This window comes from Catharus ustulatus, chromosome 26 (genome assembly GCF_009819885.2).
Source record: "Catharus ustulatus isolate bCatUst1 chromosome 26, bCatUst1.pri.v2, whole genome shotgun sequence".
Lineage (NCBI taxonomy): Eukaryota > Metazoa > Chordata > Aves > Passeriformes > Turdidae > Catharus > Catharus ustulatus.
Window position 1 is genome coordinate 2,600,853 of NC_046246.1, and position 16,879 is coordinate 2,617,731.

The 16,879-nt window shown below is 42.7% G+C and overlaps 1 protein-coding gene across 4 annotated transcripts in view; it reads right to left on the reverse strand.

The window, feature by feature from the left end:
• EYA3 (EYA transcriptional coactivator and phosphatase 3) overlaps positions 1–16,879 on the reverse strand; it is a 44,844-nt gene that overhangs the window by 21,101 nt on the left and 6,864 nt on the right. For all 4 annotated transcript variants that reach the window (XM_033080631.1, XM_033080628.1, XM_033080629.1 and 1 more), the window contains 5 exons: positions 10,271–10,365; positions 7,790–7,833; positions 5,708–5,787; positions 3,123–3,189; positions 2,244–2,386 (listed from right to left, as the gene is read on the reverse strand). In XM_033080631.1, coding sequence (XP_032936522.1) covers positions 2,244–2,386; positions 3,123–3,189; positions 5,708–5,787; positions 7,790–7,833; positions 10,271–10,303 — 367 coding nt within the window. In that variant the 5' untranslated portion in view covers positions 10,304–10,365. The remainder of the gene's footprint in view (positions 1–2,243; positions 2,387–3,122; positions 3,190–5,707; positions 5,788–7,789; positions 7,834–10,270; positions 10,366–16,879) is intronic.

The following is a 16,879-nucleotide window of genomic DNA, read 5'->3' on the forward strand; positions in this document are numbered from 1 at the left end:
CCCACACAGGACATCCAATCACTTGTAGGATTTTTTCTGAGTTAATGGAAGCCATCACATCCATGGTGTTTCTAACACAAATTTACAGCTACACATATGCAGCCTGGACGTCATTAATGCTTCTTTAAAAAAATCTCTCCAGACCACAAGGGCATTCCATGCAGAACAATGCACTGAACACCAAGAGAGGTGACAAAGCAGCAAGAGCACAGGCCATCCCTTCTCTAAAAGGGGCATCCTGACTTCAGCCACCTCCAGACTATGCTTGTGTTTGTCAGTTTGCCTGAATTTCATGCTGGTTTGTCCCAGTTAGATAACCCATGGTGCCTTCTTTCTGGCACAGAAACAAACACATGGTAGGAAGACACACCAACCTCCATAAGAAGCTCTCTGGTGCTGCTAAAACATGTGACCAAGCTGTTGGCCCTCACCTGCTCACTGGAGATTTTGTGAGTAGAAACAATTTCCAGAATTCCCTCTGCAGTGTTCAATCCTCTACCTCTCCATCAAACCAAGGTCAATCTTCTCAGCATGACTCAGCAGGTACCACTCCACTGTGATTCCCATCACTGGAATTAATGACTTTTAACATCTTCCTAACACTTGATTTCACACTAAAAATTTAAGTGTTTAACAACAGATCTCAAAATGCACACCAGATTTCTGTAACTGATGACATTTTGGATATTTTACAGACAAAAGCTCCCTTGAAGTCAATAGAAAAGGTAAATAATCTCCTTCCAGGTCTTCAGAACAATTTCTAGTGTTACATTTAGACTATAATATTGAAGCAGCTGAGTACCCCTGCACTCCAGAACCTTTGGCTTTGAAAAAATGAACACTCCCCCCCAAATACAGCCACCACTACTGCCACCAACAGAACATCACACACACAACACAAAACCCCCACACCCTCCCTCCAAAACTGTGCAAGTCTAAAGCACTATTTTAAACAACTTCACTGGAACACTCCATGTATTAACAAATATTTACCTTTAAAAACACCAACATGTGACACATTAAAACACACAACAGCAGCTCAGTGCACTATGCACAACACACTATTGAGAAACATCAAATAAATGAAGCAAAGAAATCATCAGTTCAGAAACAGCAAAAAACTGCAACAAGGCACTAAAACCAAAGTGCAGGCACCCAGTGAGGAGGAGTATGTTCCAGCAACCATTAGTAATTACAGTATTAGCAATTTAACTTATGTTTAACAAAGCCAAGTCTGGATTTATTATCTTTCCTACACCATATTTCAATTATATCATGACAAATCAATTGTTTTGTAACCTTTAGAAAAGCCCATACTTGGTCAGCAGCTAACAAAAGCCAGAAATGTAGCTGTTTTTATTCAAAGACATCTAATTCTTTAACAAAAGAAAAATTAATCCTTACACACATCAAGGTACTTAGATTTCAGCACTACAGATAAATCTGCAAGAGGCTCAGTGCATATGGTTGTGCAGTACACCACAAACCCCTGCGACACATACTGAGAATCACAGAGTTGTAAAAGTTGGAGAAGACCTTTAAGATCGTCAAGTCCAACCATTCATCCAGCACCACCACGCTCACCACTAAACCATGTCCTCAAGTGCCAAATCCATGAATTTTTTGAACACTGCAAGGGGTGGAAACTCCACCATTTCCACAGGCATCCAGGGCTGCTCTCCCCTCTCATCAGTGCTGCTTGCTAAGAGATAAAACAGCCTCTGTTCCCTTCCCTTTTTTGAGAGCTGCATTTGCAAACACTGGAATAGTTATCAAGAGGGCTCAGTTATTAGAGCAAATTAAGCAAATTATTTGCTTAGTAAACCTGGAAACATTTTAGCATGAGCTCTCATTTGGTGAAAGATGAAATAAAAATGTCTTAATCTTGGACAACAAAAAGGAAAGGAAAAAAGCAGAGAAGTTGTAGTGTGGGCTGTTGTGTCATTTCACTAACAAGCAAACTGCACAAACATAGCTGTAACACAACTAGAGACATTTATGATCCCAAACCAAGAACCATATGGCAAACTTCATGGGGAGATCCAAAGTAACACCTTTGTAAAAAAATCTTATTTTTTAAGTTGAAGTCCCACCAAGAGATCAGGGCCCATCTACAAGTCTATGCATGTGCTCCCCTACAAACTCTTCTCTCCAACACACCTGGTTAAGCTTAACATTGGTTTTTTAATGAGACATAAACAGTAACTGCAGGCACAGAGAAGAGTTTGAAAATCACTTTTTACCGAAAGGAGGTAGTCCATAGGTCTGGGTGGTCTGGGGGTAGATGGTGTAGGGCTGGGACTGCTGGAGTGCTTGGTACTGAGGCTGACCAGGGTAAGGGCTCATTGTTTCTGACACTGGTACAGAAAGGATATGTGCATATGGCCTAGTGAAAAGAGAGAACAAAAGTCAGAAAGAACTGTTTACATTATGCATCTTTCAGCCTTCAAACCAGAAGACACATTAAAAAATTGCTCCAGAAAGGAGAAACTACCCAGACTGACATGTCCTGCAATAAGCTCCTTGTGCTTCTCAAGGCAGGCTCTTGAGTTAACAGATGCTGCCAGCTTCCCGTGGTGACACCAGGGAAACTCCCTCCTCCACAGTGCCAGAGCAGCAGTGCTCATCCAGGACTGGGAGGGACAAACTCCCCATCCCAACAGGCACAAGGAGCAGTCCCACTTACCCTGCCTTCCCACACCAGACCCTGCAGCTACTGTAATGTCCCTGTAAGAACCAGGGACACACACAGAAACACAAAAACAAGCAGCAGGGGTTAAGGCCTATCCTGCTCCAACAGGAAGAATTACAAAGATCCCTAAACACAATGAATTATGAGAAAATCTTATATTTCCCTTATATTTATTTATGTTTAATTTGTTTATTTGACAAATATTATGTGCATTATTCACCAAGACTATCATCTTAATTACTTAAAGGGTCTCATTTATCTTTGTGAACATAAAACAACAGTCACTAAAGCCAAAGGGTGAATTCTGTAAGTTCAGTGTCCTCAGCAGTAAGTATCTGCTGCCAGTAGTGGGTTTTACAGCCCTAGAGAAATGCATGCAGATACAAAAAGATTAGTTCAGAGATAACTCAGAAACAATGTCTTGACTTACTTTGCAGAATACATTTGTGAGGTATAATCATTTGATGACCTTGGGATATAATCAGTGCATGTCATAACTGAAAAACAAAAGTTTGTGTAATTACAGAAGTGCTTTCAAAACCCAACAAATAAAGCCAAATATCAATACTAATGGTGCATTGTAGTCAACACACAGTCTATACAAAGAGTTTTAGTGCCCTGAATATCTGTTTCAAAGCAAATTCTCAAAAGCACACTGTTAAACCAGCACAAAAACGTTTTGCCAGCTCACAGCAGGTAGATCAGTCAGTCACAACACTATTCCTCCCTGTGAAACAGTGCTCTTGCTCTTTATCAGCTGGTACTATAATGTTTAGCAACTGTTATTAAACAACTTTGATTTCAGTCCTCCCCAAAACCTTGCATATTTGCCAAAGGGGCTTCATCTGCACCAAGGGTAAGGTTTCTGTGTCCTGGAGCAGAGATGAAATGCCTGCTTTGCAAAGTTTTCCTCTACCCCTACCTACTGTGTCCATGCATGGCTCCAGCAAAAAGTCTTTCCTGTAAAAAGGAACAGCTCCAGCCCAAGTAATTTAACTACACACATCCAGTGAAGCACAGCTGCAGTGCACAAGGCTCAGAGATTCCTCTAAAGTAACCTGGTAGTTACATTTAGCCAGATGTTTCCATTTTTCTGCTTGAATAAATCCACTGCAATTGCACTCTGCAACTGGTGAGACAGAGTGGCTCAGCTGGCAACCCATGGATGAAATGTTTCCAATGTTCTCACTCAACACAGCCTATGGCTCTAGCACAGCTTGTGGAAAGAGCTCTGGTACAGCAGTTGGGATGGACATGGGAGCTTGGGCTCCTATGGCTTAATCCAAGAGCCATCAAACACTCTTGGATTCAGCAGATGACCTGATGAAATGTCCATCAAACAGGAAAGCAATGATGGGCAGGAGCCCAGCCCAGGATTTGGCCCCGTGCAGCCTCTGTGGCACACACCATCAGCACAGTGCTGGGAGCCACAGCTGCTGTCCCTGTGCACAGTCTGCACAGCACAGGGCTTTATCAATTCACATCTGCAAGCACCAGACCCAAACCCTCAGCAAACACAGCTGCACTGCTGTGGGTCCAGCTGATTCCCCTTTGAAAGCAAAGCACCCAGGGCTTGCCCAGGAGGTAATCCAGCCTGAGTGTATCCCTCGAGCAGCCCCACACCCCCACCACCACCATTACAAGTGCCCACATTTTCCCTCTCCCTCCATTAACAGCCTTCAAAACAGCACAGGGTCATGGATAACAGCATACTCTGCCTTAGGATTTGATCCAAATGCCAATAATATGCTCCAAAAAGTTGGGCTTTCCATATGGGACGTGCATCATTGCTCTTGTATGACCATGGAGTTAACTACTACAGAGTCACACTGAGGAAAGCAAGACAGTCACCACAGGAAACTCTAACCCTAATGTGCATTCTACCACCTCAATAACCTTCTCCTTGTGTCATCTGAACACAAGCAGCTGAGAAGTACAAACCATCAACCACTGACCCCCCAAATGACCCCTGAATCACCTTGCTCTGCTTCTCAGTGTCTGCCTTTACTCACAGTGTGAAGCCCTCTTAGCACAAGGATACAACAGGAAAGACAAACTGGGAACTTTTGGACCTAAAGGTTTTCCTTTAACACTTGCCAGTCCCCACATCCCTCCTGCAAAAATCTGGGTTTGTAGGGTTTTTTTTTAAGAATGTCAATATTCATCTGAATAGTTATGTAGTAGTGGTATTTCTAGAATTCATATTTATAAAAATGCATACACAGAATTAGGCAATGTTGTAAAAAACCAGAAAACCCAAAATAACACTGCATGCAATTTCTGAGATTTGTAAATGGCTTATCCAGTTAAGCTGCAGGTTTTGCCAGCTGAAATTTCTTGTAACTCCTGCACCACCACAGTACATGGATTAAAACAGCAAAGATTAAATCATTTACAGTGGAAAGTTACACCTTACACACTTTCAACTAAGATGAGCTGACTTACACTTTGAAATATGTATTGGCAGTGAAAGGTACACTACACAGCAATCTGACTTTCCTAATAACTTCCAGCCCTCTTTTTCCAAGAGACAGGATACACTCCACTCTCCACTGACTATGCAATCTTTGTATTCCCTGCCTGTTTCCTCTCTGTTTCTTTCCTAAGAGCTTTCTGCAGACATTCAATACAATTCAGTCTAAGATGAAGTGTTTGGCATATTGCTACAAAGGACCCAACCAGCTGTGTAGAGAGTGATTTATAAAACATATTTACAATAGCATTATAATTGATATTGACTCAACCAACCCTCAAGAAGAATCATGTCTAAGACACAGCAGTACTCAGAAGCACCCAACAGCAAGTTGAGGGGCAGTGATGCAAAAATATTTATTAGAAACAGATATTTTCTTACCATCAGGCACTAACACCTTGTAAACACCACAGCAAACATTCACTTTACAACTGACAGTGAGGGCAGGTTAAGGATTACAAGAAGGAGCAGCTTGTGGTTGATGAAGCATTGTACCAGGGACAGACAGGAGAGAAGGCAAAGGGAGAACTCCAGATACTCACTCTCACTGGACATGGGAAGGTCTGAACCAAGGTTTGAAGATTCAGTTTTCTGATCGCTGACTTCTGTGTTGCTCACATGACTGCCAGGACAACAAAGGCTCGGTATTAGCATTCTGAACTCTTAAATTAACATCCTTGGGCACCACAACCCCTGGGTTTGCCTTGCTGACCAAGGTAAACCAACTCTTCACAAAACCCAGCCCTGTGCTCTTTGCTGTTTCATGAAGAAATTCTGAGAGAGAGATCTGCAGTTGGAATTAGACACCAAACTCTATGGGGTTTGAGTGGCCAGGGTTTGGTAGAGGGGGGACTGCAGGGCTGGCTCCTGTGACAAACACCTCTTGGCATCTCCATTCCCCCAGGCTGCAGCACACAAAGAACTGCTGCCAGCAGCAGTGTGTGACCCTGCTGTCACAGGCTCCCCTGCCCATGGGCATTGCCTCACTGCTGGATTTGTACCTAACACCAGTGTTGAAACACCCTTGAACAGGGGGGCACTTCTGTACTCAGATATTTGCAGGTTACTGGATTATTTTGGATTTGTCCCACATTGTTTCAGTTCCATGTCAATGTTGCTTTGCTCGTGCAGAGAGTAGGAGGAACAGGTAATTTCTGAATGAAACTGGTTTTTCCCTCAATGATTGCCTTCCTGGCTTTAGTTTTATTACTGCTAGTTCTGCAGCAGAGATTTCCACAAGGTTTTGAGCCATTTGTGTGTCCTTGTGACATTCTGAGACTGCAGTTCCTCAGGTGAAGGAGCCAAAGGAACTGTTTATTGCTGCTCAGGCAGCTCAGGTGTGCACCAAGCATGGTGCTCTCTGCTTTCCTCTGTGACCTGGCTCCACTCAGCATTCCAACAAAAAACAACTGCACAGTTTTGTGTTGGGTGAGCAAATTAAACTCTCAGGAAGAGCCTAAAGGTGACTGAGCTGAACTACACAGGGAGCAGGAGGCTGTATGAGAAATAAACCCAAATCTCAACGGCTTCCCCCACCCATCCCTGCTTTCTGGGCTCAGCTAAACTGATTTTCTCTCCCTCCTCCAACTCCTGCAGTGCAGAGGAAAGGGAGAAACAGGTCCAATAAATTCATTTAAACTAACCCATTGGTCAAACTTAATATCATGTACAGCTTTGTAAAAACAGAGCCAGATTATTTAAACAGAATATTTAATCAAGTTAGAAATGCAACTTTATTCCTCCCCTCTCTTCTGTTATTAAATACTGGATGTCTACAATTTTAGAACATAAGGATGTTTCCACTCAGACCTTGAGCTCCCTGTGCTACAGCAGGGTGACACAGAGGGAGAAGGGAGAGCACCCCAACATATTCAGACCTGCCCATGCTGCCCTCAGGCCCTCTACCCAAGAGAGGGAAAAAACCCTCGCTAGGATGTGATCCTCTGACCTCAGATGAGCCAGAAAGGGAGTTTGTGTGATTAGATCAAAATTCTAACTTTTAGACTATACCACATCTACTCCTGAAGAAAGGGCATTTTCTCCTTGCTCCTATTTGAATGGCAGAGACTCCAAAAAGAAATATTTATTCACTGTATTTTCTGCTACTCAGAGAAACAGAATAAATCCTAATATAGCTATTCTCATTTTAAGTAGTAATAATAGTCAATTCCTAAATACAATAACCATCAGAAAGCACCACAGTATCACACAACAGCTTTAAACAGGAGAGGACACCAATTCAAAAGTTTCATTTCTCAAAGCAGTTATCCACAAGTTTCACAAAGAACAGTAGCACAGATATTATTAAAATATCCTGAGGCTTACCAAATTAAATGCATGTGACAGTTTCATTCGGTGAAAGATGGGTGTGATGATGCCATCAAGACACTTTGTAGTCACTTTTATAAAAGCTTTATACCATAGGGTCAGTTAATTGTTTTTTATTGGGAACTTAATTAAAATTATACCAAATACAAATGCAATCATATTTTCTATAGTTCTGTTAAAAATAAATCAAAAGGCAAATTTCTAAAATAAAAGCTTTATAGAAGACTATTAAAATAAGCTTTATAAAAGACTATAAAGAACTGTTCAATACTAAAATGAAATTTAAAATCCTGTACCTCAGGCTCTGTTCTCTGGACTCCTGCATCTTAGCTTTTTTCACCTGCAAAGACAAAAATGTTCAGAGTTACAACTAAGACAAGCTGGAGGGTTCACAGTGGTGAATAATTACACAGCTTTGTCCTGCACTCCAGAACTCACCAGTAACCATGGGTTCCTAATCTCCAAACAAGCCTTTTCCTAATCAGAAAACAAGGGCTAACACTGCATCTTGTAGAGCAGAATTGTCATGTTAGCAATATTAATAACAGCTGCTGAGATACAGAGCCCCAAAAATGGCTGGGAAGGAGAATTTTGTGGAAATTGAGTAACACACTCACAAATTTTAATAAAATCTTATTCTGCACAGATTCAGCACTACAGCCACAAACTTTGCTCCTCTCCTCCTATATTTTACTGTTGCATAAAGATAGGAACATGAGTGCTTTTTCTGTAATAAATCAGGAGATTTGACTCCTGACTAAAACCAATACAGCACTTTTCCTTATTTTGTAGGTGCCAGCTGGATCCTGTTCCTATACAGGATATTACACCATAGCACTGGCTGGAACACAAATTTCTGCAGGCTACAAACATTACTGTGAAACCTTCAGCAGGATGCCAGGGTGAGTTCCTCCTGCAAGAACGTGCCATTACACCCAAAATACTACCTCACTCATTCATTATGATCCATCTAGTCTCATATTCTGCCACACAATGACTGACTTAAAAGAAATTACCAAGAAAATCTTTAGCTGAATACTACAGCAGAATCACCACTGAAAATGAGCTGCACCCTATCTCTCATGCCCTGAAGAATAAAGATAGTTTTCATTATATAAGGATGGATTTAGAGAGATTTCCTTTTTTAGTGCAGGAAATTCATTTTTAAACTCCTCAAATAGCTGGAGTACAAACCGTATGGTTTTGCTGCTTAGTTTCACATTTTGTGGGTATTACTCAGGCCCATCATTTGCAGGTTGTAGCAAGCCAGGTTCTGAATAATTTCAAGTTTACATTTCCACTTAATTTGACTTTGTTCCTAAGTCATAAAACTGCATACATGATATTACAGTGTATTTTTAAACTAGTTTAACTGAAGAATGTTAAATTCTCACATCAATTACAACACATCCAAAGTGCCCTCAAGACATTATTCTGTTTCTGTGTGCATTTGACAAGGTCTCAAGATTACAAGCATCACTCCTTTTTTAACTTGGTGATTTATTGTTGAGTTTGTACCAGGTTTATTTTGGGAACAGAACATTATTAAGTCCTATGCTGTTATGTTTTAGATACACAATTTTATTCATCTTATACTGTATTGATAATTCTCTCCCCAACACTTCCGTGCTGTGTTAACATCAGTTATTGATAATGCAAACAGTATAGCAAATACTTTGCATACATGCAGCAACTTTAACCTTCTGACATACAGTAATTTCACATGTATAAGGCGCACCCTTCTGACTAAAATTTTGGCCCGAACCCAGAAGTGCGCCTTATAGTCCGGTGAGCCTTATATATGGAAAAAGTTGCGAAATTTTCCAACACGGAAGTGGGAGCTGCAAGGGGGGGCAGCGCCGCGGGAGTGGCGAGCCACAAGCGGGGGAGGGAGCTGGGAGGAGGGGAGGCAGGGAGCCGCCGGCCCCGGCCTGGCTGGAGCAGCGAGGGGAGGCAGGGAGCCGGTGGCCACAGCCCGGCAGGAGCGGCGAGGGGGGGCTGGGAGCCGGGGTCCAGCAGGAACGGCGAGGGGAGGTAGGGAGCCGCTGGCCCTGGCTCGGCTGGAGCGGGGTAGGGAGGCAGGGAGCCGTCAGCCCCAGCCTGGCTGGAGCAGCCCCTGTTACTAATTCATTACTTTGTTGCGCGCAGCACAGATCCTCACTGCAAAATAAAAAGTGCGCCTTATAGTCTGGTGCGCCTTATATAATGTACGAAGTTGCGAAATTTGCCGGCTCCCGGAGGTGCGCCTTCTAATCCGGTGCGCCTTATAGTTGTGAAATTACTGTACTTCCCCACCCCAACATACTGTTAGTTATTAAAAAAATGCCTTCCACTTATGGAAACAATGAATCACATGATCTTTTCAAGATCTCAAGCATAAGAAGAATTAAAGACTACACACTCTGTAACAACCAGTGTGCTGATTCTGTCCCTAAAATAGTGAATTTTATTTTCTCTACAACAGGCTCAAAATAAGTCTGATTTTCTGAGCATAACAAGTAATCATTTTAATCAGAAGCATCCCAGAGTTCAAGTACATCATAAGTTCAAGTACTATATAATAGTTTATATAACTATTCCTTTCTTACTCCTGTCTGTACAATTATAGTAAATGAAATCTACAGCACATTTTGCAAACAACAAAATGCTTTTTGTCCTCTGGATAAATACACTAAGCCTTCTTTTCCAGTATTCGCTAAAATAACTGTGCATACTGAAATTGTGATATCGCTAATTTGTTTTATGTTTTCATTTTTAGGATTTTTAAATGTACTTACTGGTTGTTCGGGTAAGTCTTGTGGCTCTTCCATGGGTATTACTATTTTAATGCTTAAATTATTCAAATGGTGTGTTCCTCAGCAGTCTTCAGGCCCTGTTAAAGAAAGGTGTTCATAGCTTTATGTACTTTTTGGGGGCTTATCATATAGGCTATCAGAGAATATTAATTGTTATATACTCCTCCCACAAAACTCGTGTGGCCATCTCCCAAATAAAATACAAAACCCATATATGGGAAATTTCATAAACAAGGGATTTAGCTTTAAGCTTTGAGGATACAGATTTTTCATGCACATGGCACATTTCTGCATCATTTACTTGGACCACACTGACTTCAGAAGCTAACACACTAATCAGACACGTGCACCATGATTTTAAAGACACTTTAAATGATCAAGTCTGGTCTACTAGGTCAGTAAACAGCATGATTCAATCTAACCTGTTTTAATTTAGAACATTTATGTAACAATCAAAAAAATCAGGACAAGACTGTACACCTAAATGCATTTACACACAGCGCTGTTCCCCACCAAATTCACAAAGCAAGTTCATTAATTCAACTGCACCTTTCAAGAAGAGAAGCCTGATTAAATTTTATAAAACGATTTTGATTTTGGAATCATTTACCAGAGAGATCTTATATACTACATCAAAAGGCTGCTGCCTTTTAATGGCTTGAACTCACGAAAAAGAAAATTTGCAGAATATTTTCACAACCTGATTAACTTTTGCAATTTGCCTGTGTCCTCCTGGCTTCCCCCTCTGCCCACCTGATGTGCATGAGCAGTATGATCTGTGTTTTTGTTCTTTCTCCACCTTATTTTGGAGCCAAGTTATTAAAACCATCCCCAACCTCTTCAGAGCAGCTTTTCCTGCGCTGCCTCCTCTGCCACCCCGGTAGAGCCTGCTCTGCCACACACCCACACAGCACAACTTCAGGGGACTGCAGAAATGAGAAGAAATGTTGGAAAACACTTAGTGGCTTGGAGAAATCAAGTCCAGCGACTTTCTGTGCTGAGGTACAACCTATTCCTGCCTCCACAGCAACAGAAATCCAGCTTTAAGTGTCTGTAGAAATGAAAGGGCTATTTTACACACCACTCTCTCTTCTAGGACCTTCTGCTTACCCACCCTATTTGGAGCATTCAGGCACCTTCAAATCATGGGATTATCCCCACAGAATGACTGACTGAACTAGTTTACAGAAAGAACTTCTGTTTCTGTCCCCTCCCTGGCTCCTGGCAGACCTACTTAACCTCCCTCCACGTGCAGCCCGCCTGCAGCCCGCTCCCACGTGCCACTCGCAGGGATGCTACGCAGCCTGCAAGAATTTCATATTAACCAAAAACACAAAAGGCTTCTCCCTCAGTTGAGGGCAGGTCTTAGCCTGTATGCACCAGGATAAAATTTTATTGATGGTTTGAGGATTTTTGCAAGGATGCCACTCCTAATTGAAGCTACTTCCCGTTATTGCCTGAACTCTAAGTCAACTGAATTCACCATTAGTCTCTTCCACAATTCAGGTTCTTTGGAGAAAACCCTATTCACAACACACAAGTCTATAGTATAAAGCCCTTACAGTCCCCTTTACTGTTTTTCCTCCACCAGTTTCAATCAGTTTTATTTTAAAAATAAATCTTATTTATTTTTTGTAAAATAACAGAACAATTAGGACTGAATAGAAACTCTGCCACTCACAGATTATAAAAAGGAATACAGAATACAGTGGTCAAGAGGAAGAAGACTTGAAATTCATACCAAGAGGTCCTGTCCCTCATTCTTTACTTCTGATATTTAACACTGCTTTGTTGTGTAATTTCACAGAAAAATCCCAAACTAAACTCTTCAGTATGGAAAAATATTTTACATTCTACTGATCCATATAGCAACAACTTCCCATGCCATGCTTTGCTTAAAAGCTGTGAGTGGTTCTTTAATTTTGGTTTTGAGAAAGATTTAAATAATTTAATTACAAAGACAAAAAGATTCTCAGAGTCCCACTGGAATATGTTACGTGCATGAAGAAAACATTCTTTCCAAATAAGTTGGACACCTTGTAGCACCTGCAAGCAGATTGAACCAAAGCAGGTGAACAGAAATTGCCTGTCTTTAAGGCAGGCAGAACTTGACCTCTGATGGCTTCATGCCTCCTACCAGGGAAGTGAGAATTTCAAGTCAGAGCTTTGGCCCAGGGTGGCTTTGTGCTTTCCCTGCACCTCCAGGAACAGCAGCACAGGCAGAGAACACCTCACGCTCAGGTGTGCCCGGGGCTGTGGCTCCACAGACCAAGCAGCAGGGTGTGTCTGGGTGAGATGGAGGCACTGAACACATCTGGGAGCAAGGGGTGAGGGCATCCTCCCCCAGCCCAGGCCAGCAGCAGCTTACAGTGGTGTGGGAGCAGGGAGAGCTCCTGCCTCTCCTGACCTCCTGCACCCACTCCTGCCTGCCTGCCACCCCTCCTTCATGGCCACAGAGACTTGTGTGGTTAAACAGCAGTCTGCATGTAGGATCGGCCAAGGGAAAAGAAAGAGAAAGAAAAACCAGAGACCCAAGCAGAGTCTTTCTGCTAAGATGATCTCAGAAATACATCATCTAAGCCCTGTTCCAGGGGAGGCAGCACAATGAGGGTCAGGAAAAACACACAAGCAGAGCAGTAGGATGTCCCTTTACAACCACAGCCATGGCAAATGAAACCATAATTTTAGCATCTACTTGCTGTTTCACTTTGATGAAGCAGAGACGTGACAGTGATAAATACACAATACCCTTTTCACCTGTAGCACTCACCCAAGCACCAGTTCTCATGCAGAGCAGGCACAGAAAATCCTTGGATCCTGGCATGGCAGGAACCTCTCCCTGCTGCTCTGCTCCTGCACTGAATGAAGCTGCTGCCAGCTCCAAGGCTGAAGCCGCCAGGATCCAGGGAGCAGCTGCTCCTGCTCATATCCCTAAGAGCCCTCTCCACCACAGTTAATCCCCAGCCCCAGCCCTTGGCGGGTACATGCCCCTCCAGGTGCTGTTGGACACCCCCTCGCCCAGCATGAGAGGTCTGAACCACCCAGAGCTTGAAAAACAAACTAAAAAGCTAAAAACAAACCCAGCACCTTGCACTTGCTCAGCCTGGGCTGCCTCAGAGGAACACACTGAGCCAGCAGCTCACCAGCAAGAAAGAGGATTTTTAAAAACCCAAAATACACAACACCGGGTTTTTGTTGGTGTTTTTTGTTTGGGTTTTTTTTTGTTTGGTTTTTGGTTGTTTGAGGGGTTTTCTGGCATATCAAATCTCAAAACTAGATTGTAACTTGCATAAAACTCAAGCTAACTGCACTTCAGATAAGCTTATCACGCATTATTACAGAACATTTTTAAACCCTAAGTGAACACAACAGCAGAGATATCAGAGATTCAGGCGATGAGAATGCTCCCGTGGGCCAACGGGTTTGTGAATGAGAAAAACAGCACAAAATGGAAGCAGGTGTGCAAGAAGCCATTAAATGAGCTGCAGCATTGAAAGAAACATTCAGAAAAATGAGTCCATTGTTCTGCTTCTGGAAATCAGCAATACCACACCTTCTTCTTTTATGGGATCATTTTTGTTAATCACCTGATAAAAAGTATTCTGTAATATTCAGGTTTTGTTTGATCTAGATTTGTTTCAAATAACCATCCTGTTTAATTCCAACTTGCATGGAGCACCATCAATGCAAAATATTAAGAATTTGGTTTGTATCTCATTTTATTTTGTTCGCTCAATTTAAGAGTCACATTATCTAAACTTCAAACCAGAAGGCATCACAGCAGAGGAATGGGCTGCAGAATCACTCTCAGCAGCTGCCTTCTGCTCTGCACATCATCTTAATGCCAATAATTCACCATTAAAAGCTCTGGCAAGTGACCTCTGGTTTCTTGCACTAAATCCTGCTTTAAAAATCCTAAAATACAAAGTCCAGCTTGGTCAGGCTTTCTCAAACTAGATACCCTGGATAGAATTTCTGAAAGCTGCCTGCTACGAGCAGCACCTGGATAGACTGCTATTTACTTTCAGCTTGTGCTTTTCAAGCCCATCTGCCTGGGCTTTGAATATAAAGTTTCACGCAAGAAACGGTTCTCCCAAGCTGCAAATAATTAAAGTCAGGATACTGTGATAAAACCAACACAGTAATTATACTAGTTAGGGAAGAATGGTTTTATATTACTTTAAAACAGTCACTATTTGCCTAAGAACAAAGCTTTGATTGGGGTAATGAAATTACATCTATTAAACAGAGTTGGAATAAAATCATAGGATCATTTATTTTGGAAAAGACCTCCAAGACCATTAGGTTCAACCAATATCCAGCACTGCCAAGGCCACTACCAACCCATGTCCCAAGTGCCTTGTCTTTTAAATCCTTTGAGGGATGGTGACTCTACTCTGCCCTGGGCAGCCTTTGCCAGGGCTGGACAGCCCTTTCAGGAAGAAGCTTTCCCTAATATCCAAATCTCCAAATCTAAACTTTCCCTGGCACAGCTTGAGGCTGTTTCCTCTTGTCCTGTCCCTTGTCCCCTGGGAGCAGAGCCTGACCCCACCTGGCTGCACCCTCCTGTCAGGGAGCTGTGGACAGCAAGAAGATCCTCCCAAGCCTCCTCGACTCCAGCCTGAGCCACACCAGCTTCTCCTCATCAGATTTGTGCTTCAGCCCCTTCCCCAGCTCTGTTCCCTTCTCTGGACATGCTCCAACCCCTCCATATCTGTACTGCAGTGAGGTCCTTTTCTGATTAACCCCCTTCCAGCCACTTTCCCCCAGCCTGGAGTGTTCCATGGAATTGCTGTGCTTAGGATGCACTCCATTCCCTTGCCCAGAACATTCATAAAGATACCAAGCAGGACTGGTCCCAGTACTGAACCCTGGAGAACTCCACCAGTGCCTGGCCCCACAGGGATGTAGTTCCATTCCCCTTCTCTCTCTGGGCCCAGCCACCCTGTTAATTTTAAACCCAGCAGAGTACACCTGCCCAAGCCCTGAGCAGCCAGATTCTCCAGGAGAGATGGTGTCAAAGGGTTTACTAAGTTCAGGTAGACACATCCACAGCCCTTCTTATCCACAGTGCAAGTCCCCTTGTTGGAGAAGGACATGAGGTTGGTCAGGCAGGATCTGCCTCTCCTAAACATGTGCTGCCTGGGACTGACCCCTGCTTGCCCTGTATGTGCCATATGAAGGCAGGAGGGAGGATGGTCTGTGCTCCAGCCTTCCACCCCACTGAGGTCAGGCTGCAGTCCCCAGATGCAGAGGCCAGATTTTCTGATCCTCCTTCTATATGGGCATTTGAAAACATCCAGTCAAGTGGGACCTTCCTGGTTATCCAGGAAGGCTGGGAAATGATGGAAAGTGGCTCATGAGCACCTCTGTCTTTGGCTGGATCCTATCTGGCCCCAGAGACTTGTCTAAGTGGTGTAGAACGTGCTTATACAAATGCTTTTTTATTATCTTTTACAGCAATGGTTGTAATGTTTTGTACAAGTTCAACCCAAATAACCTATGCAGTTATTTTCACTCCATAGTTATTCAAGGACCACCACCTTACAATGAACAGCAACAAAAATACTGGAATTAGGAAGCAGAATAGTACAATCTTCCCATATTTTCTGTTGGAGTATTGCATGACAATGTGCCCCATGCTGCTGCATTACACACACAGAGGATCAGAGAATGCAGCCAAAGCAATCCAAGACATCACCCAACTGGAGCAGAGCTTTTCCTCACAATGTTTTCACTCCATGCCACTCACCACATGACAATCAGCTTCTGACAGAGAGAAGCAAAACTTGGCAAAGTGCAGCATGGCAGATCTACCCCCCCTTTCTTTTTTTAGATTTAATTAAAATACCAAATAAAAACAAAAGTAGAAGAGACACATATTGACATTACTATGCACTGCACAGCTGTTGAGTGCTTTTTATTCTGAAGGTTTGACTTCAGTTTTAATCTTCAGGCTGTCAGTCATCCCCAGCACTGGCAATGGCCTGTGCTCCTCCACGTTTGGGTGTAAGCAGGAACACAGACATATTTTATTCTTCCCTGTATCTCAGCATTCCTATATCCAATTATGATAGTATTTAACCTGCCAAACTGATGAAATATTTCCAACATATTATTCAACACAGGCAGATCAGTGTTCTAATCATATCAAGGCAGCACATCCAACCTGCTGCCTGCTCCTACAGGATCTTTCCTGAGGATTTGGCAAAAACAGGAATTCTCTAGAAAGTTTTGAAGAATCTCCCATTTTGCTTTGAAACAGCTTAATTAAAGATCTCAGGAAATGACAGCATCAGGCTGGTTCCTGGTTTACAGAATAAAACAGCCCCTTAAGGAACTGTCAGGAATTGAACAATTTTGTATACTAAGCTTCATTTTTTTCCTTCCTTCAGGCAAAACCAAGATCATGGAAATCCTTCGTGAGTTTTAACATCACCGTGATCAAACAAAATGAGTGAGTAAACTGGTGTGTGAAATGTTTAATCTGGTGAAAAAATAAAAAAATGTTAAAGATACTTAAAAGAAAAGGACTCTCCACAGTAGTGCAACCCTACACAGAGACAGGAGGGGCTCAGTGAGCTTTCCTCC